Here is a 21,085-nt window from a genome sequence, read left to right on the forward strand (position 1 = left end):
ACAATCCGGTAGACAAAAATGGAGATAAAAGATTGAAGAACCGATAGCCGCTTGTCTTATCATTCTATATGTAGTGCAAAAGTAGGAGATACGATTCAAAACTTGTCAAAAATCGATGAAAACCTCAGGTAGCCCCTTAAAATGGGAACGAAATTCCATGGGATAGTGAAATTCGGCCGAGCTTGCCGGGGACTCTTAACCACCTTCTCGCTTTTAAATACAAACGTGACCCAGATCAAACCGTAGCTTATTTAACAAATTAAATAATAACATGCAGAACTAATCTCTTATTAGGTACCATTACCCGGGCTGCATCAAAGTAACAGTTAATTCGGCATTTTTATCCTGCCCAATACATCCTCAATCGAAGTTTGAATTTCTCCAGGGACTGCGGGTGGAATATCTTTGTCTTGTTAATCAAAAAGGGCTTATGTCACCTAACGTTTCTAACAGTTTTCGTTCTTTGTTCCTTTGAGTGTATCTACGTTTACATTGGGTCGTTCACGATGTCTCAGGTAGGATCTTATTTCGTAACTAGAGGCAATGGAAGCAGGGTTATGTTAATTGTAATATTTAAGCATGTTTTGTATTTTGAACTGGAATAAAATAAGATAAAATAAGAATACCTAAAGAATACGTACATATCGTCTTCGGCAACGTTTGGATGTATTCGTAGCGTAACATTCGCGGTTTAAAAACTATATGTAGATATATAATAATAAAAACTAGTGCCTACGCCAAGTCATAGGATTACTTGCATGTCATGAGGACCGCAGGCTCCCATGAGCGTGGCAACATGTCGGGATAACGCGAGGAAGAAGGATATTATATTGATTTAAACAAACACGGTTTTCACTAATAATTTAAAATTGAGATCCGTGTTAGTTTTAAAATAAGAAGGATATTATTCTAATAACGTCAATTATTTTCCTAAATGCAGGCTTCTTAATCATTATACCTAAGTACAATTTGAAATTATATTATGTACTTAAAAAATATACTGTAGTGTTTAGACCAAGAATAATCTGTAACGATTATGATAGCATACGCAGCGCAAGTGTTATTTATACGTCATAATTTCATAGAAGTTTGACATTTAAAACAACGTCAAAAACAAATCGTTGCAGACTTATCTTGGTCTAACTCTAACACCCTAACAAAAACTAATTAAGTGAATTATATGATTGAAAATAAACCCTAATGAAACTAAACCACCTTAGTACCAGACTCACTTTTCACAGCCGTCATAATCATAACTAGGCATTGTGCGTTAATACCCAAAATCAATTTACTTCGCAATCCATTAATTTACGAATCGCTTCAATACTTATCATGACCAAAACACGCTGATCCCCATTTCCCTTCCCGCCCTTGTAAAATTATAAGGCGCACACGAGTTTCAAAGGTCTCCTGTAGGTCTTGTTATATTTGGCGACAATAAAAGTTACCCCATGTTAAATACAATGCATAGTAAAGGGGCTGCTACCCTTATGCCGATCCGAAGATTACTGCAGGAGTGGTGGCGACGCTTGTTTGGAGCATTATCGGTAAATACGATCTAGCGATAGCCATCTGGGTTTAAATGAATGTTATTTGTTTGAACGTAGGTTACTGGTTGTTAAATTATTAATTAGGGTTTACTATTTACTTAGATTCTTGGTAGAATGACAGGTGGACAAAGAGAGCGACTACATGGAAAGGGCAAGACGGAGACCGCAGATCTGGAAGACCAAAAGGAAGATGGAAAGACGAGATCGTAGAGATAGCCGGGGAAAATTGGACGGAAATAGTGTCTAACAGAGACAATTGGAAATGCCTAGAGGAGGCCTTTACCCGTCGAGGGGTCCACACCTAAATAATGTGTTCAAATTTTAAAAACAATATCTTTTTAATAATTATTCTTATCTCAATATCTCATTGAACAATTTATAAATAATGAATAATTATAATACACGAAACGCACGAATGTGAATTAAAATAATAAATTATATTCAATATGGGGCATTTTCCATGAAAAGGGACCTTATTGTCGATGGCGCTTACGCCGCACAGCGTCGCGCGGCATTGTATTTATATCGGAGCATCGTTTATAATGGCGTAAGCGCCATCGACAATAAGGTCCCTTTTTATAGAGAATACCACATATTATTTGTTACTCTTAGAACACCATATAAATATTTTAAATGCATGCAATTTCAAAAAGAATAAAAAAAAGTAATCAAAGTAAACTATTGATAATAAAATATTGCATGACATGTAACAATTGAATTGGAATAATAGGCTTTTTTTTATTAATTTACTTAGATTTCCTTGCAAAAAAATATATTATATTAACGTTCACGTTAATATATTTTTTTATCTTTTAGGGTACAAAAATGAAATTGTCATACCTGCCGGTTTCTAGTAGGTACCCCACTATCATAATTTCATTTTAAAACGGGACATTAATGCATTCAGTAACAAGTCAATATTCATATTATTGGCTGGTTCTGTGCATTGTAGCACTGTAAGGCATGTAAGAGCCTTCAGATATATCGGAGCGGCCGAGGTGCTCAGAAATATCTGAACACGCACTCTAGCGCCTTGACAATAGAGGCGTGTACAGATATTTGTGAGCACCGCGGCCGCTCCGATTTACCGAAAGGGTAAAAACGGGACCCTATTACTAAGACTCCGCTGTCTGCCGTCTGTCACCAGGCTGTATCTCATGGACCGTGATAGCTAAACAGTTGAAATTTTCACAGATGATGTATTTCTGTTGCCGCTATAACAACAAATACTAAAAACAGATAAATATTTAAGTGGGGCTCCCATACAACAAACGTGATTTTTTGCCGTTTTTTTGCGTAATGGTACGGAACCCTTCGTGCGCGAGTCCGACTCGCACTTGGCCGGTCTTTTAATAATATATGATGCTTATGCTGGGTTATTTAACCAAATGGCTGCGACATTTTGTATATGTACGAGTACGTTTACTGCTCACTACTCACTAGAGCAAAGGCCGCGAGCAGATGCCAGACTTGTTACAAATTGCTTACCGGGGCGGTTGCTTACATAAGTATACTCGTATAATCGTTTCCCGAGAAAGTAGGCTGTAGATTAAGTCGCGATATAGTAAAAGTGAATAACCAAAATTGACTTGAACTGTGTCAGTTTATTAGGGCTCCGCCCCGTAGGATCATGTTCTCTATGAGCGTAAGCGAGATGGATGTGCGTGCTCGGGACCGCGGAATCGCGGATATCATGTTTTGAATTTTAATTTGTTGCAAGTTTTAACAAAAAAAATATCGATGAGTTCCCTTAAAATAAAATTGCGCATTTCATAAGCAATTTTCATATTTTTAGCTTTTGTGCATAACATATTTTTAAAGTGCGTTTTAGACCTATTTTCATGATTTTTTTTCTGTCGAGCGGAAGTAAAAAAATCATGACGATGTCACACTAGAGAAAATACTCAAGATTGCTAATAAAATTTTTGGCAACCGTATTGTAATCCAAAAAAGCGGTACGATATTTCAAAATCTCCGCTCTCTGAACTGAACCTAGTCAAATAGACATCGACAAACAGATAAAACACTATTTATTTTAGTTATATTAATGCATAGGGCAATTATTGCATTAATTATTTTTATATTATTTTGACCCATGTTCTTTCACTGATATGCGTTAAAATTGTTAAATAACAAACGAAACCGTCAACGCCCTCTATGCGAGAGTAGGACAAAGGTAGTGGCGCCATCTGATCGAGAATCATATTTTTGTGATTTTCGAGGCACGTTTTTTCCTTAGACTGTATATCCATCTATTACGGAGTTATATCTATCTTTGGTTGGACTTGTACGTAAATACAGTTCCACTACTTTGCGATAGATGGCGTTACGAGGTAACCTAAAGCAAAGATAGATATAACTCCGTAATGTAACTCCGTATAAGATAAGGAAAAAACGTGCCTCGGAAAAGAAAAAGTTATACTCGAATAGATGGCGCCACACCTTAGGCCTATACTCGTCTAGATGGTGTTAGCGACACCGTTTGATATTTAACAATTTTAAATTAAAACATATCAAATACCATGCAGATTTAGCTTGATCCGTTTCTATATTCCTTCGGTCTGATTCTAATTTTAATAAACGCCAAAAATTAGATCTAGATACGATAGTTGCTGGTGAAGTATGCATGTGCTTCTTAGCTACTAAGTCCATCTTTTGTACCATATTTTAAGCAAAATAAAGATATTTGATATGGATTTCTTAATGATTTCTTCAAACAAAAACGTCACTTTTGACACAATCAGATTCGATCCATATAGTATCGAAAGCAAATTTTTGACGTTTATTAAAATTTAAATCCGGCTGTTTGTTATTTGTTCTCGATTTTATACATACACAATACAAAGGTTATGATTGAAAATAATTGATTTAAATTCAACACAGTCAGTTACGTCAGTAAGTACAACAACCCAACAACCCTTAGCGCCACTCACACCATTCCACTAACCCATGTTAAAAACCTGGAGTTACCATGGTTACCAGTACAATTTGACACTGGGTTAACGGTTTAACCGGTTAACCCCGGGTTAGCGGGATGGTGCAAGTGGCGCTAAGTAGATCAATGTCTTAGCTTGAAACGTAATTACCCGATTTTCAGAGCCAAAGCAAATCTAATTAGTCTCTACTACAAATCCCTAGAATCTCCATTGACTTACATTACAATACAAATGATACAGGAGGCAATATTCCGATTTTTAAAATATGATACCAACATGATATCAATGTCTATTATAGGTATTGTACATATATGACGCGCAATATTGGAATGCATGAAGGTTAATATTAAACTGCGCGTCTGTGGCCGTCTTATCTGCATAAGAGCATTTTCACATTGTACGATCCGATATCGGATGTCGGAAGGATGTAAAATATAAGATATATGTGTTTCTCTGTATTTAATAAATTATTATCACTAAAAAACGATAAATAAGGCAAAAAAAGGCGGACTTAATTAGCATGAGGCCTACAGCTAGTTGTTTTTCTCATAGGCGCCTTCCGACATCCGATATCGGAAAGGCGCTTTCTATAAATTCAGACATGTCGAAGCCCCCCGTCAGTTGTCGGACTGATAATATTTGTTTGTGTGCGTATGTGCAGACATAATGTTTGTTGTAGTGTGCGTGACCGCTATAGACGGCGTCCGGTATCCTACATCCGATATCGGATCGGACAATGTGAAAAGGCTCTAAGGATTAAAGAGAACTCCAATCGAAATTTAAATAATGTATAATGTATGGAAAACATCATGTGACATTTCATCTGTCATTCCGGCACATTTTTTTATTGGTTTTGGCAATAAACCATTGTCGGAGTTTTAAAGATCTAAGCATACAGGGATAGGATGGGCATAGACGGACAGACAACGGAAAGCGACTTTGTTTTATGTATGGTGTATATGTTTACTATATAAAAGTTTCAGATTTGATTTGATAGTCTTGGAAACCGAGGTTTTTGAAAGGTCGCATTTCCTTATATAAACACTTCATTACGCCTACTACTTAGTATGATATGATTCATGATGACAACTTTTATATAGCGTACCTACATACATAGTATTCGAAAGGTTAATAGCAAACAAGAGACCAGAAAAATGATATAAACTGTAATTTCTTGTACAAAATGGCGTAGCTCGGTTTTGTTGTATTGCAGATTATAGAATCGCAGGTTAGCGATAACAGATGGCGTGACGTAACGGTGTTAAACGCCACGCGTTAGGTGTTTGCAATGGTTACTATAAATATACATAGGTATAATATGATTGGAATTGAGAATCCGTTCATAATAACAATTTGACATAAGTGTTAAGTCGTTATTATTTAGTCATCTTTGGTTAGTAATACAGGGAAGCAAATATGCTTTTTGCTAACAAAGGAACAAGATGAGTGACAATGTAAATAAAAAGTTTTGTTTAATTGAGCTTTTTGTAGATACCTACCTTACTGGTACCTACCTCAAGGTATTTTCTGTCAGTCAACCATAGGGCCAAACAGCTACCGACGATTCTTTACTTAGGTACTAATTACACTTACACTCAGTTTCAATCTAATTAGAACCTTTCATAAACAAAATAATAAATTAGGTTAATGTTAAAAACAGGAAAACTGTATGGTGGGCCTTACGATGATAATTCCTTGTTATCTTGCCAAGTTTACCATCAGTTAAGTCGCTGTCAGTTAAATCGGAGTGGTCTAAGGGTCGGTTGCACCAAACCGTCTGTCACCGTTTTACCGTTCGCAAAATTTTATTGTATGGAAAGTTTCAGTTCTCTGCTGCTTGACGGTAATCAGTCTGTTAATTATGATTGGTGCAACTGGTCCTAAATGCTCACAACTCACAATTATCTAAACAGGCTTTTCAAGGGATTACAATTCAATCTCGGATATTTTTAAGCACCTTGACCGCTCGAATATTTGTAGATGGCTATTGTATCTGCATTAATTAGGTAGGTTAGGTCATAGATTAGTATATGTTATTGGGTTAGGTATATGTAAAAAAAAAAACATATTTTTTTTTATCTAACCAAATAATTATAAAGGCAACATTTACGCCTGCCAAGTTTGATGTACTTTCAAGGCATTTTTCCTTCAAGGAAACGTAGTGAACACTTCCGCTCATGCAGATGACAAACAAACATTATATTGTGATTTTTATCCTCTTTTTAAACTAACTTATCAACACTCAATAGGTTATAGGCTGTTTTATCCCAGATTAGGTCAATACGGGTCAGTGCATGTGGCTGCGGGGCACATACTACAGAGATACCGCATTATGAAACGTTTACAAGGTCACCACATAACACATGTGAAATGGTGAGATTTTACTTATAAAATGCAGCACGAGTTGTATTGTACAAATCGTAACATTTTATAGTATAAAATGGTGTAGATACCATTTTATACAAGGTATGTACTACCCCTACCTATAAAAATGTCCTACGTGGGCGATTCTCGTTGCGAACGGTTTAATCAATTTGAGGAGGATCTAAGCTTTTACGGATAGATTACTTTGATTTCTGGTATAAATTGTTACAAGGACCATAAATATCCTCCTTCCTTCCTTGCTTTTAGCCAACGTTAGGCTTTCTTATCCGTTAGGGTTAGCCTCGCCTCGAGAATATACTGACAGATCAAAGGATAGCAAACAAAGAATCAAACTTGTTTTTCTTATATAAATATAAGTAGTAAACTACAATGTATTTTCCGAAGTTTCTTCATGACAAAATATACTAGATATTCCAGCTTACACAGCTATAAGCAATAATTAGTTGTGAAGTCCGTGATAGCTAATTTTATAGTAAGCTTTATGTTAGAATTAGAACATATAAACCAAACAGGTTGTAAACCTTATGCCATTAGCTTGCGACTATTTGTTTTGTCTGTGGTTTTCTATTTTGTCAGTTTACTTGAACAAATGAATACAGGTTTTACTCTATTCAATCCCTGGTACATGGAGACTATATAAAGGAGCCAAATCTCTATGTATGAAAAGTGTCCATCAAAAAACAGTAATTAGGCGGCGCGGCGCCACCATACACCGAAATACTACCAAAAACAATCTACGTAATTTGGTCTGGTTATTTGTTGCCTTATGTCCCAGAGCCTAACTAGCGCCACCGGAGAGATTAGGAACTATTATTTAAAGCTGAAAGCGATCACTTTTGCAACAATTCTGCCTTAAGAGATTGGCATCCTTTCTATTATACCATCCATACCCTGGTAGAATTCCACTCATAACTCAATACTTTAAAATATGTTGTTTTCAGTTTTTATCACGAGACATATTTCATGTCTGTTTTCTTTGTAGATATAGTTTGTATAACCTTGAATAACTTGTTTTAATGCTATTTTATTTATTTTTAGATTTAACTTCACCAGCTCCTTTTCAGTTTTCAGACAAGACAAACAAATAGGTAGACCTAACAAGAAGATATTATTAAACTTTATAATAAAAAATACCTAACACGATACCTAACAAATTAAATATTTTATTCGTTAAAAATAGTCTTTCATCAATTTAACTACATAAAAGTATAAAAGTTGTTTAAGACGTCATTGTTGTATTTATTAAGTAAAGATTTATTTGTTTTTATTTATTTGTTCAACATAGGTAAGTTACAAGATGTTAAATACATATTTCAGTATCACTATGTCGTGCCTATTGGCATACAAATTCAATAAAAATACACGCTAATCATAATATCACAGAAAACAATAATAGTCAAAACAGGGTTATGTCATGCAGTAAATCTTAATTAGGTAGGAGGTGTATTGTTTCATTTTTGTCAAAAGAAAAAAAATCTTTTACAGTTTAAGTAATATTTATTTAATGATCTCTTAACCTATGACAGGAAACATTTATAAAATAGCAGCTAATCACAATAATAAAATTATTATAACATTTACAAAACGTTCTTATTTTACAAACGTCGCGCAATATCTCGCCTCTAATTTAAATTATTTCTTTATTTTAATACTAAATTGACTAATCCATTGAATCGTAGATATCGCGGAGGCAAAATAATATATTTTCACTCCGCGTTCGGAAACAGCCTTTGCAACAAATTTTCCTCGAAACAGAGAAAACTTAGTAGTTACAATATAGGAATTCCAAGGAAGTGTTCTCTGAATTGATACAAAATAATATATGGCATATTAATCTAAGTACAGTTCTACAGAATTCATATGTGTCGCTTAACTTCAAACTCAGGTAAATCCTTTCGACCCTCTCGGCAAATATCTAATAGTAATAGGGTATTACCATTTCTTAATACCAAAATCGCATAATCTGGAAAATGGATTTACCCGAGTTTAAAGACTTTGAAGTTAAGCTACTCATATCAACTTGAAATTTACTTGAGACATTTATGAATATTGAAATTACTATGTTCGACATTGGCAGCTTTTACAAAGTATAAGCGAATGACCGCTTCATTTGAGTATTACTTCCACATTTCTAAACTCACAATTTGTTAAAAGCCGGCACGGTTGGCGAGAGCTAAATATAAAATTATCTGTTACGGATATAATTTTGTACAAAACCTGATCGCCATTACGCCAATCGCATCCAGCTTAAAATAGATTGCCAGGAACATAATCATTTGTGAGAAAAAGCGCAATAAATGCAGAAACAAATATTATTAACGACAAAATAAAATTAAAGTGACTTAAATAAACAAAACAAAAAGTTTAAACTTGAATAAGTTTGTCTGGTAAACAGTGTTTAGAAACATTCAACGCCATTGTGCATTATTCGACTCACCAGATACTGTCAGCCAATATTGCAAAAAACTAAATTAAAATCTCAAAGAATTTGATTGAACCACGAACTACTCCGATAAAAATAAAATATACAAAACGTTGGCATTTCTGTAAACCTAACTCAATCGAGCACATTTTTCGACTCTCCTTAAACTAGAGGCTCGGCATTACTTATTTATTTCACTAAAATCTCACATCTCTTTGAGGAGAAATTTCTAGAAGCCACGTTCGAATTTCAAAGAATTATACAGTTAAACAGACGACCTCGAAATATAGTAGAAGACCTCAAGCAGCGGCTTGATGTGACGTAACAGGAAATTACATTAATTTTCTATTAGAACTCCTTGATGATCGTTAAGTACAAATAAGACTGGTGATTCAACTCGGCCAGTTCAGACGGAAACAAAAGAAAAGGAATAACAAAGAAGAAACGCATTTATCGTAACGATTGTCAACTTATTCTTTAAATAATGATAGTCGTATTTCGTAAGCAGATGAAATAATTTGCGCAAAACTGTGTCGACACTTTACAAGTTAACTGAGTTAAGAGTTTCGTTACTCGTCTGAGTACAGTCACAGTCGACCAGAAAAGTGACGCTATCAAGATAAAAATCGGTTGACGGTATTTCTTGTGCGGAAAACTTTTTACGAAGAATTTTCGAGTCCGTCGCGAATCGCAGAGATATCGCTGGCGCGATGGAAACGACAGAGAAAAATGATTTCCTTAATATTTACTTACGGTCTACAATACATTTTGGTCATTTACATAATTACTTGTTCGTTTCTTTGTTGTTTGTTATCAAACGTGGCCAGTAGAATTACATTACGCTGAAAAAACTACTTACGATTATGTGCGTTTTATTCATTTGTAAAATACGTTTGGTTGCAATCCCAATTGAATATCGTGTGAACAGTGTTGAAACGTCTCGTGTTATTTGGAACACCCTAATTTTGTCGAGTTCTGGCCTTATAAATCACGTACGCGGCCTCCCCAATAGGGCGACGGCCGGCAAGCAGTTATGTACAGTAAAATGTTTATCAAGTTAACATACAAACGCAGTCCCAAATAATAATAAAACTACTTTTTAAATGTTCACATTACGATGCCAAAATTTCTAAATGCTAAAGGCGTATCGCCTCAAAATCCGGTTAATCCGTATAAAATGGCCAAAGAAACGGAATCAATTTTCAAAGCATATTTTTTAATACATACAGCACCGATCAAAAGTTTAAGTTCATCCTTTGTTTTCGGTACAAATGAGTACTATTGTACGATATTTTTTTGCAGTTCGGATGTCGAAATTTGTTTCCATCTGATCCGTTACTGTTTCCAGAGATGTGCTTGATTAGTCAGACACAATTTACGTTCATTTCTAAACAACTCATCCCTCATTCCCTAAAATCTTATAGGAAAAAAAATTAGAACAAAAGTACTCATTTGTACCGAAAACCGGTAAAAAAAAACCGAAAACCGTTTGACCGGTACTGTAGCACAATGTCCAAACGTTTGGGAAACTAGCACGAATACGACACACAGGCTAGGCTAATATCACAGGAGTGCTGGGAACTCTGTCCTCCGCCCCGCCCACCCGGCCCGCGCCACCCCAGGTACCTATTTACCATTCAGAGGGGCGAAACGGGACACTACCAATATATTTTGCGACAATTAAGATTTCCAAAAATAATTAGTTGGAAATTACCAATGATTTCTTCACGAATTGCACAATCTGCCGACTGATTACCAACAGCCTTATTGTTTCAGATAAGATACCTACTCTCTTATGTTTTTTTTAGTCATTTCGATACAATACAATAATTTAATATTGAGTAACATTTTGCAACAAACAGCAAACACATTGGTAACAAAATATAATCATTATAAGACGGTAACAGCTTTTAAATATAACAGACAGAACAACTCAACGATATTTTTCCATCACTAGGAAGAGTACAGCTAGGAAAGTGGTACGTGACAAAATCGTGCCGCGCATACCGCGGCGCGGCCGTCAAGTGTTGTCGCGTTTGTCGACTAGTTCACAGATATCGCGTAGATCGACTATAAGACCATTGAAGGTGTTTTTTCCTCGCGACTAACGTAACTCGCGGTAGAGCGCCTCGCGTTGTAAACGCTATGTGCAGCGCAATGCACTTTTACTTTCCAAGTGATCGGATGTTTAGAAACTGTCTGTGTTTCGGTTAGTTCGCACCGAACTTCCCGTACTAAACTTATTCCAATAAAAATAATACATTAGCGCGTTGGCACAGCCGTTCCCAGTCATTTTGCACTATTTCTTAATCACTATCTTTAAATTATGTATAGTACAATAATGTAACATTATAATCGCTTAGAACTATGCTCCAATGTGAATCATTAACTCGCTGAGTCCCACGACACGACGCGACGTCATAGCCAACCAAACACTTCAACTGTGCGATAGTAAAAAATAAATCGTTGAACACTAATTGGACCGCGCCCGTCGGTAGCGCCTGAGCAACTTTCACTAAATAATAAAAAACACGCTAACAAAGTAAGTAGGTACTCCTTAATAACAAAGAATTGGCTAAACGTCAGTCCGGGGTAACGTTTATGATAACACACTGTCCCGCCTCGAGCCGCCGCGCATACCGGGCCGCGCAGGCTCTTCTGACACATTTGTTTCCGAACAGTGTCCGGTAACGCGGTCAGCGACTCGGGCGCATTCGGGGTCACACGAGCGCTCACTCGCGCTCGCTTCACAGCGGGTTGAGGTGCGCCGGCCTGCGCGGTCACGAGTCGAGCACCGTCAGCAGGCTGGGGGGCAGCAGCGCGTCCTGGCGGGGCAGCTGTCGCGCCAGCTGCGCGCAGCCGAGGTTTGCGTCGCCGAGCTCGGGGATGGCGTCGAGCAGAGCTAAGCACTCGTCCTCGACGGCCCTTCGTGCCTTCTTGCCGACCCAGGAGTCGTCACATTCCTCCCGCGCGCGGCGCCTGCGCGCTTCCTTCTCGCGGCGAGCTTCCTCGCTCAGTCTGCAGTAGGTGTTGTTTATGCACACGGACCGGCGCAGGTCACGCGCGGGGTCCTCGATATTCTCTAGTTTTTGAGAGCAGATCTCGATGACGCGCTTGCGCTCCTCATTAGCGCGCAGGCGGGCGGAGATCATGGAGAGCTTGGGGCGAGCGGCGGGTTCCGTGCGCGGCGGGCCGAACATGTCGTCTTCCAGCGCGTCGGCCAGCGCGCAGCCGGCCAGCCCCGCGCCGCGGGCGTCTCGCTCCTCCTGCGGCGTCATCCTGCAACAACAAACAACACTATTAGCAACCAGTAAACACCGAATCGGAAAACCCACACAAAATCACTGACGCGCATAATCGGAAAACTCATGGGAAAGCAAACTAATTGTTCATCGCCTCGGGCGATCGGCGCACTATCCAATCGAAAGTAATGTACAATTATATTTCATAAAGCATATTCTTTTCATTCATTGGACTCAATATTTTCAGTGTAGCGTCATCATTGAGTCACACCTACGTTGGCCGTTATTCAAAAACTAATTGTAACAAAGCGGCGAGGTAAAAAGATTAGTACACCCCGAAGGCAATAAGTCCATGTTTTGTCACGGAACGAGCTTGTTTTTAATTACAATTGTTATTATAGGCGGCGATTCACGAGCAAAACAAAGGAGCGTACTTAAAAACTCAACAACAAAATAGCGGAACGACACCTTGACAGCGATACAGTTCGAACACCCACCTGAAAGATATATCAGGAGTCAAGACGAACAGTCCCGAAACCAGCATGATCACAGCTTAGGGCCCTGATTAAACACTGCTCAATGTCACAGCAAAGTTCAAAACACTGGCACAAAACGAGCGAGCAATCCGTCACTTTGTCCTCGACGACGGTAAAAAAGAGAAGTGAAACAAAAATAAACCGCTCACAGCGCGACGCGTGCGCAGCGCGGCGATCGCTCGGCGAATGACAATGACAACATACTTCACTTCACTGTAGATAAGACATTGAAAAAGCCAATTGCGTCATTCGTGCACGGCTACGTACATACGTCGTGCGGAGAGGAAGCCGTGACGTCGGGCCCCGTCATTTTGGACTCTATTGACTTGCCGCCACGGCTCAACCGTTTGCTGTGGCCACCAAACCATCGGCCCACATCAATATTGTAAAAGTGAAATCCCCAGTAGAGGTCGGCCTGAGACGCAAAATGTAACTACGCTGCCTATTCATTGAAGATATAGACAAAGAAGAATTAATAAAGATTTCCAAATTAATTTATTGACACAAAACTACTAAGAGGTACACACTTTACAACGGACCAGGAAAATACAAAACGAATTAGAGAAAATCAAATCAACAAAGGAGATAGTTCAGAGGTAAATATAAACTGGAGATCAAACAACACCTGTACTGGAATGCGTCTTTACACAGCCTGATAACAGTATTTCAGGAAATTCAGGATAACGAGAAAACATCGAGGGCTCTCAAGGTTTAACAACGACCCTCTCCGATTTCCCGACCCAATAGCGAAGTAAAATGGAAACTGTCACAGAGTCCAATCATTTTATAAGAGCACTATATTGACAACAATATGTAGAAAAGAATCGATGATATCACTCTTTGAACTTCTTGTTTTTGTTGTGTTTGATTATTGATTTGGAAATTTAGCCAAGGTTTGGTTTAGGTTTGGTTATTGTAAGTAATCCGGTACAGACTGGGTTTAATAATGTCTTGTCTATATAGCCCCGCCGCGCTCGATCTTATTATCAAAAGGAAAGTCGTTCCAAGATACGTGTCGCAGCTCTAAAACGACTATTTCTAACCTATCATCCTCGTCTGGAAACTTCAATATTAAAAGTAGGAACATTTCAACAAAAACGTTGATATTTCTCATATTGTGACGCCATTAGCAACGGAAATTACAGGAAACTACGCAATCCCATCGCGTCTGTGACGAGGTTTAATTAAAATGTTGCCTGGATTGTAACATAAAACCATTATACCTACTGTATATTATTAATTGATACGATTTTAAGGTATCTGTTGCTACTGGAATTGGAATAATTCTATGTCAATCGCTTGAAATTGTTTCCGTGCACAACTAACCACAATTCTTTGTTTGAATCATCAATCAACAATGTCAGGGTTCATAAAAGCATATCAGAATGAAATAGAAACTTTTCATACATGTAACGGGTAAACCACAAGAGTTCTATAGTGACAGTAACAGAGAGGTTATGGAAAATTCACGAAACTGCAACTTTCGAAGCGCTTGACCTAGAAAGCCGAAATTCTGCAGGTTTGCCGGGGCAATATCTGCTTTGATTAAATCAGTGCTTAGTGGCTTATATAAAAGCACAATGATAGGCATAAATAATTACATAACTAATCTCCGTCAAAGCGCTTATCGCAATAGATTAACATTAGGAGTTAACTGGGCATTATTATCCGCCCGATTGCGACTCATATATGAACAGATTGACTTCGAAACTCGCCGTCAAACTCACGCCAGTTCAAAGTTGCTAAGCGTCGGGGGCATTTGAAACCGTAAAATAGTGACAATGAGAAGCCCCCGCCGCCGCAAGCTCGCACTTGGCCGGTTTTTTTGAAGCGGCGACAGTGCCGCAGCGACCCCACCAGTTACGATCTAATAAATCTTGCCCGGCTCACCCGCTGCCTACTACTACCTGCACTTTCTTTTCTCTGTCTCGCACGAGCTGGAGGCATGAAACGTATGCGCTTAAAACGCTACCAAAACGCGGACCTTTTTTAAGCCAAGTTTTAGATATTATCTAAGTGGGTGACGCTGACGGATAAACACGGTAGGTAAATAAGTGTTGTCGAACACTATCATACATTAAACGAAAATTGCAATAAGGGTCGTGTTTAAGTTAACTTTGGAACTCAATAGTCTGGGAATCTAAATTTGTACTGGTTTTGAAGCAGTCTTATAATTTCGCAAGTGTTAATAAGGTTGACGCTTGCAAGGTCGTTCAAGATTGTCGGATACCTTTAAACTATCACGGACCAGACTGTATACGGAATATTCAAAACCGGCCTATTGGTTGCATTCATTAACGAGTTATGTCATGGTGGCTCGGATTATCAGACCATTATAGTTATAGTCAGAGATGGGCATTAATCGATTAATCTTTTAGTTAACTAATCAATCGATTAAAAATGTCAATCGTCATTTTTTAATCGCGATTAATTTAGTTGCGATTAAATTAGTTGTGAGAATGTTCGACTAACAACTGAATTAGTTTTAGTTTCAATCGACTAAATTTCACGATTAAATCTATATTAAAACTACGTAGTCGCCCGTTTTTGCATTTTTTATCTTGCAATATGTAACTACAAGTACGTATGTATGTAACATACGGAGGTACTCGTATGTTGTAACTATGTTAGTTTGGGTAGAATTTTGAGACTTATTTTGAAGCAGATATCTTCATCCGATTGAGCTAAAATTATGTATACACGTTTAATTTGAAATGCTTGAATGACAATGCAAATAATGCCATAATATTATTATAACGATATATTGGTAATAACGACAAATAGCGAAAAACTGCATTGTTTACAAATCGCAAACAATAAAGTAGGTTGGTGCATTATTAATACTTTGAATTATACGATACTGAGTAAATCTTAGACATAGAAACTATCAATATTTTGCTGTCTCTGACAATAGTTAAACTCTTTTTGGTGTCACGCGGTGACAAAACAATGGGATAATCCTACTTACCTGGAACTGGAAGTTGTTTGTTGCATTTTGGTGCAAGTGCCGACGCATCTTCTAAAAATAACACGTTCTATTGAATGACACATCTGCATGTTGTTTATTATCTACGCGGTCTATTTTGTTTTCAACGTGTGGTCTTTAAACTTACTTACTTTAGTAGCAAAATAATAGTGAGAACAGATCTCACTCCTTAGAAACGGTCAAAATATATACTATATTATTTTTAAACATCCGTTAAGATGTCCTAATCAGTCTGTCAACATAGCCATACCGAGGTATTCTATTCAATTTGCTTCTAACATTAGTCGCGAGAAAATAGTCTAACTAATTAGTCGATTACAAAATTTAGTTGTCCGAAATCAATCGGCAACTAATTTAGTTGCAACTAAATTAGTTGCACTCTATACAACTAAGATTGATCAATCGTCGTTTTCAATCGTCAGTTGCAATTAATTCTTGTAATCTTAATCGTTAATCGTTAGTCGATTACATTTTGCCCATCTCTGGTTATAGTACTATGTATATCTGATAGCAAATTTCAGTTCTATTATCACATTGAATACCTGTGTTTCGATATTTCTTAGTGAGGGAGTTGGGAAGATTTGAAATACATATGTAGGTTGATCGGGAGCGGGTGGGTGACTTTGATGTTCAATACTTACTTTAACAATGATCCGAGAAACATAAATAGATACGAGTAACCTTCCATCTGGGGAGATAAACAAGCTAAGCTACCCACAATGTTGTGAATATCATTTAATCGAAATAACAGTTAAACAGAAGTTACGGGTAAAGAATGAGCTGTTGTAGCCGTACCGACACTTTCTCCGACCCTAGCTTGCCCTTAATAGCCTTACCATATCACAACGACAAGTTACTTATTTTCTTATACAATAAATAAGTACCGACAGTACCAATAACTTGAGAACTCTTTTTTAAAATATACCTGTTATTTTTCAAAGAGGATATTGCATAATCAACAAATTCAATTTGAGAAAGTAACAATGGTTTGTCTCCATTAATTTAACCGAAACTAGCTATTTGTAAATGACATTTATCTAAGCAAGCATGCGCAGTAGATCGATACGCTTACAGGGTTATATCGTACAAGTGCATCTCTATGAATTGCTTTCCACAAAACAAACAGCTTTTCCAAATACCTTTGACTAAGTGATACTGTTGTTAAGACAATAGGACTGTTATCACCATAATCGACTCAGAGAAAATAACAAATTAAGAAGATGAACGTTTTATAATGCCTGTTGAATTACTGAACAGAGATAAATTACACAATCGTCCGATCAAATGTTATGCAATAAGCATTAAGTATCCAAAGAACCGACATATGCATCTATTACAATTGAATCGTTTCTAGGTCAACGCATCAGTGAGGCGTTCGCTTGGGAAAACTATGTTAACGTCGCAAAATTTAATTACGAAACAACTGAAGAACGATACGCGTGCTTAAAGTTAGCACCGCCCACAATCTCTCCGCTTTGCATAAAGGTTGACGGGTAGAGAATGCCTCGTGGCATAAAATCCTCCGTTTGTACTGTAACGTTTTCTTTTGTGCAATAAAGGTTAAATAAATAAATAGATAAAGTGAACTAAAATAAACAATGAAGAAGACCGCAAACTGTAAATTGAACAAAAATAGCAATTTCCATGTCGTAGTCCATTTAGATAAGGCAAAACTTCAAATCTATTTACTTATCCACAATTATATTCACTTCGTTAAAACTGCGGAATACGACGACAACTTGTAATATGAATTCAGCAGTGAAAACTTTGCGCAAAGCGAAATAACCGTTAAAACGCAACCGTGAATCGTCGACAGGGACCCCTGGAAGCCTGTACTTAACTGCGTAATTCATTATGAGGACTAATCAAAATTACCATACTGCTGTTATAAACATTATACCTTACGAATATAAAGCTGTAGCGGTGATAGGCGCAGACAATGGACGGCCGCGCGAATAAATCAAGCGTAATGGCCACGTAGTTGACGCTATTTTTAAAGTTATTGGCTTTGTGTATTACTTCCTCTTTAATGCCGTCCGAATATTCCGTTCTGACAATTTACCGGAGCCTGTCGAAATGACGTGTTAATTGAGTGACGTCATTACGTAACTTCGGCGGCGAATTTTTACACATCCACGATAAGGTCGAATGAAAGGGACACATTCTACCCAAACTCCCGAGAAAAAGTTGATAATGCTGGTGATTCTACGTAAAATGTTTAAAATTTTACCTGCATCCGATGACGTAATGAGCGTGACTCCAGCAATTTTCTAATTTCCTAGAATGAATACAAATAAAGTGGAACTTTATTAAGGCTCCTCGCGTAGTAAGAAACCTAGGAACGCTCTTGGCACATTTCCCACGGGCAGAAAGTTGGATGGGGAAGGTAAGTTTATGCTTATAGGTCGTATTAAATTAGACTGAGATAGTTCCTTCCTTATCGCTCAATTAACACATTGATGCCGCAAAAATCGAGCTTCGTCGGAAAAATTAGTCAGAAAAATTTCCGTGCTAGTGTACTACTTTGTAGAGAATTTTTACAGCAATGTTAATGGCAAATTGTAGCACATGTTGGGTAGGTAGGTCAAATAGTTATTCATGTAATTAATGATCCATTAAGCCTACATTAGTAATAGAGATCAGCCTTGGAAGACAAAGCCATTAACAACGAAGTTGGAACTTTCTTCTCAGCAGTTAGTCCAGATGAAATTGTCAATGACACAAATTTCAACAGGCTCCTTTGTGGCTCCGAATTGTAAAGAGTGACGAAGTAACACGGGGGTAAATTGTTTAAGTAAACTTTTTAACAAGATTATAAAACCTCATGGGTTAAGCATAACTATTTTCTCATTGTGAAAAGTTCTTTTGTTTTTTTCTATGGCCATGACTGCATTTCGTCCAGCTGTCCATTCGGTATTTTATCTACAGGTTTAATAATAATGAAGAAAGGAATCATCCCTTTCTAAATGGTCGTTTACCTAATCATAATAATCATTTTACGATATCAATTGTGTTTCATTAGAAAGGAAAAGCGTTGTCAAGAGCCTTTCTTGAGACAAAGAAAGATCACAAGCCGGACTCGTGTAACGACGAACTCTAAAGTTAAAAGCGAGACGATAAAATCAGAAGTCCATCTGATGAGTAATGAGAATTTAGGCGAATACGAGACCGTAGGCGAAACAGTTAGACGGGACGCTAAAGCTGGCTGGAGCGAGTGCGGCGCGACATAAAAAGGTAGTGGGGGATAATTGCTTAGCACTGAACAAATAATGATGCATTCTGGGATTGCAATTTGCAAGATTTTTTTTAGGTAGTAAGTGTAGTAGGTAACCTAGGTTTAAAATAGACAGAATTTACACAGCAATTTGATTATTAACTAGTACCTAACTCCTTTATTCATGAAACTAAGCAAACCCACTGATTACCAGGGCTTGTTAGACTTGACAAGCATTTATGAATAACGCCATAAGCATTCTGACATCCTACGATAATAGTCAAGAACATACGTAATACATTAAAAAAACATGTCCATCATACATTGATGAAACACCCTACATAACGTAATATCGACTGCCCCGACAGTCAATGCGATCATAATTGAAAATGAAGAAATTCCAAAGAGTAGCGCCTATTCTAAAAGCGTTAGAAATGATATCGAGTCCGAAACGCCTGCTTCCGTCTCGCTCGCTCCTGCGGCACGAGGAGAGAAGGAGACGGCGCGCTATGATCACCGCAACGAAAAAGGGGATGGTCAGGTAAAAATTACCCGAACAGCTTCGAAACACGTCTGAAATTAATATCTCAGCAATAAAGATATCACTGTCTTAATTGTATGCTTGTGATAAATCTTAATTAACTGTTTCATGTTTAATTAACTTCAATTATTTTAATTAATTTCTAACAGATGGTAAGTTACAGTTCAGGTACATTACTATTCTTTGTTCCTTTGCTTAACAATATTTACCAATATCCGGTTTTTCTTTGTTACCCATTTTATACTTACTTAGTTAAAAATAAGAAGACATTTTTCATTTTAAATTTCAACAATAACACAAGTCACTCAAGTAATCGTTTTTTAGATTTTTTTTTAAGTCTATCCAAGTGTCAGAACCTGATCAGAGTAAAAATAGTCACGTTAAAATCTTAAAATGGAATACTAATGCCGTTTAAAGAAAGACTAGGCAGTTATGTCACGCTTATCAAAAAGTTTATTTCCGTAAAATTACCATCTATTCAAATTTCGCAGTCACAACAGTTAAAAGCTATTCATTCTTCACCTATTCATTCTAATTAAATTCAAAATAAATAAAAAATGTTTAGAAAAAAAAGTACTAAAGAAAAAAAGTTACAACAATTAATTTACCTGATGACAAATGACAATCCAGTGGCACCAACAATCCGCAAGAACAATAAATGCAAAACTTGTGTACAAATCAAACTGTTAATTACACATAATGCGAGCCCGAACGAGCTGTGACACAAACGATCAACTTAGCACTTGTCCAAACAGAGCAACATGCCCGAGCACACCACACAGACACCCGCTGAGGCCGGCGGCGCGCGCCAAACTGCGCCCGTTCGTCCCATACATAAGTAAGTTCGGTGATTTATAGGGCGGAGGGGAGGGGGGCCAATGCGCCCCTTGCAAAGGATACCTCATTATCCTTACTCTAATCCCTGCCTTTTGATAATTTATCCCATATAAAGTAACTTAACCTTTTCAAAATACCACGAGTGCACCATATTAATAGAAACTTAAATGCCACACTCATACGCCTACGCAATGTATTCAATCGCTATCCCTTTGAAACTCCTTTAAAACAAAGGACGCTGTGATAGTGAACTTTAACAATACTTTTATTCCATTTCCATGTTATTAAATAGATATAACAATTAAAAGAGAATATAACAATTAAACGAGAAGTCGGATTCGATTACATATGTATTTCTATTTTTCTAAACTTCGTAGCACTTGCTCTTTAAGTACAAAACATGATAAAAATTTAAAGTCAAAACTCGACTTTTTTT

General features: G+C 37.3%; 1 protein-coding gene across 2 annotated transcripts in view; it reads right to left on the reverse strand.

Annotated features, from left to right (window-relative positions):
• LOC134747587 (uncharacterized) overlaps window positions 1-20,628 on the reverse strand; it is a 179,199-nt gene extending 158,571 nt beyond the window's left edge. The window contains exons 1-2 of one of the 2 annotated variants that reach the window (XM_063682180.1): window positions 20,421-20,628; window positions 8,956-12,572 (exon numbers count right to left, since the gene is read on the reverse strand). In XM_063682180.1, the coding sequence (XP_063538250.1) occupies window positions 12,074-12,571 (498 nt within the window). In that variant the 5' untranslated portion in view covers window position 12,572; window positions 20,421-20,628 and the 3' untranslated portion in view covers window positions 8,956-12,073. Of the gene's footprint in view, window positions 1-8,955; window positions 12,573-13,032; window positions 13,247-20,420 lie in introns of those variants that run through there. The other variant, XM_063682179.1, reaches the window with a different exon arrangement.
• Window positions 20,629-21,085: the final 457 nt, after the last annotated feature.

This window comes from Cydia strobilella, chromosome 15 (genome assembly GCF_947568885.1).
Source record: "Cydia strobilella chromosome 15, ilCydStro3.1, whole genome shotgun sequence".
Taxonomy (NCBI): domain Eukaryota; kingdom Metazoa; phylum Arthropoda; class Insecta; order Lepidoptera; family Tortricidae; genus Cydia; species Cydia strobilella.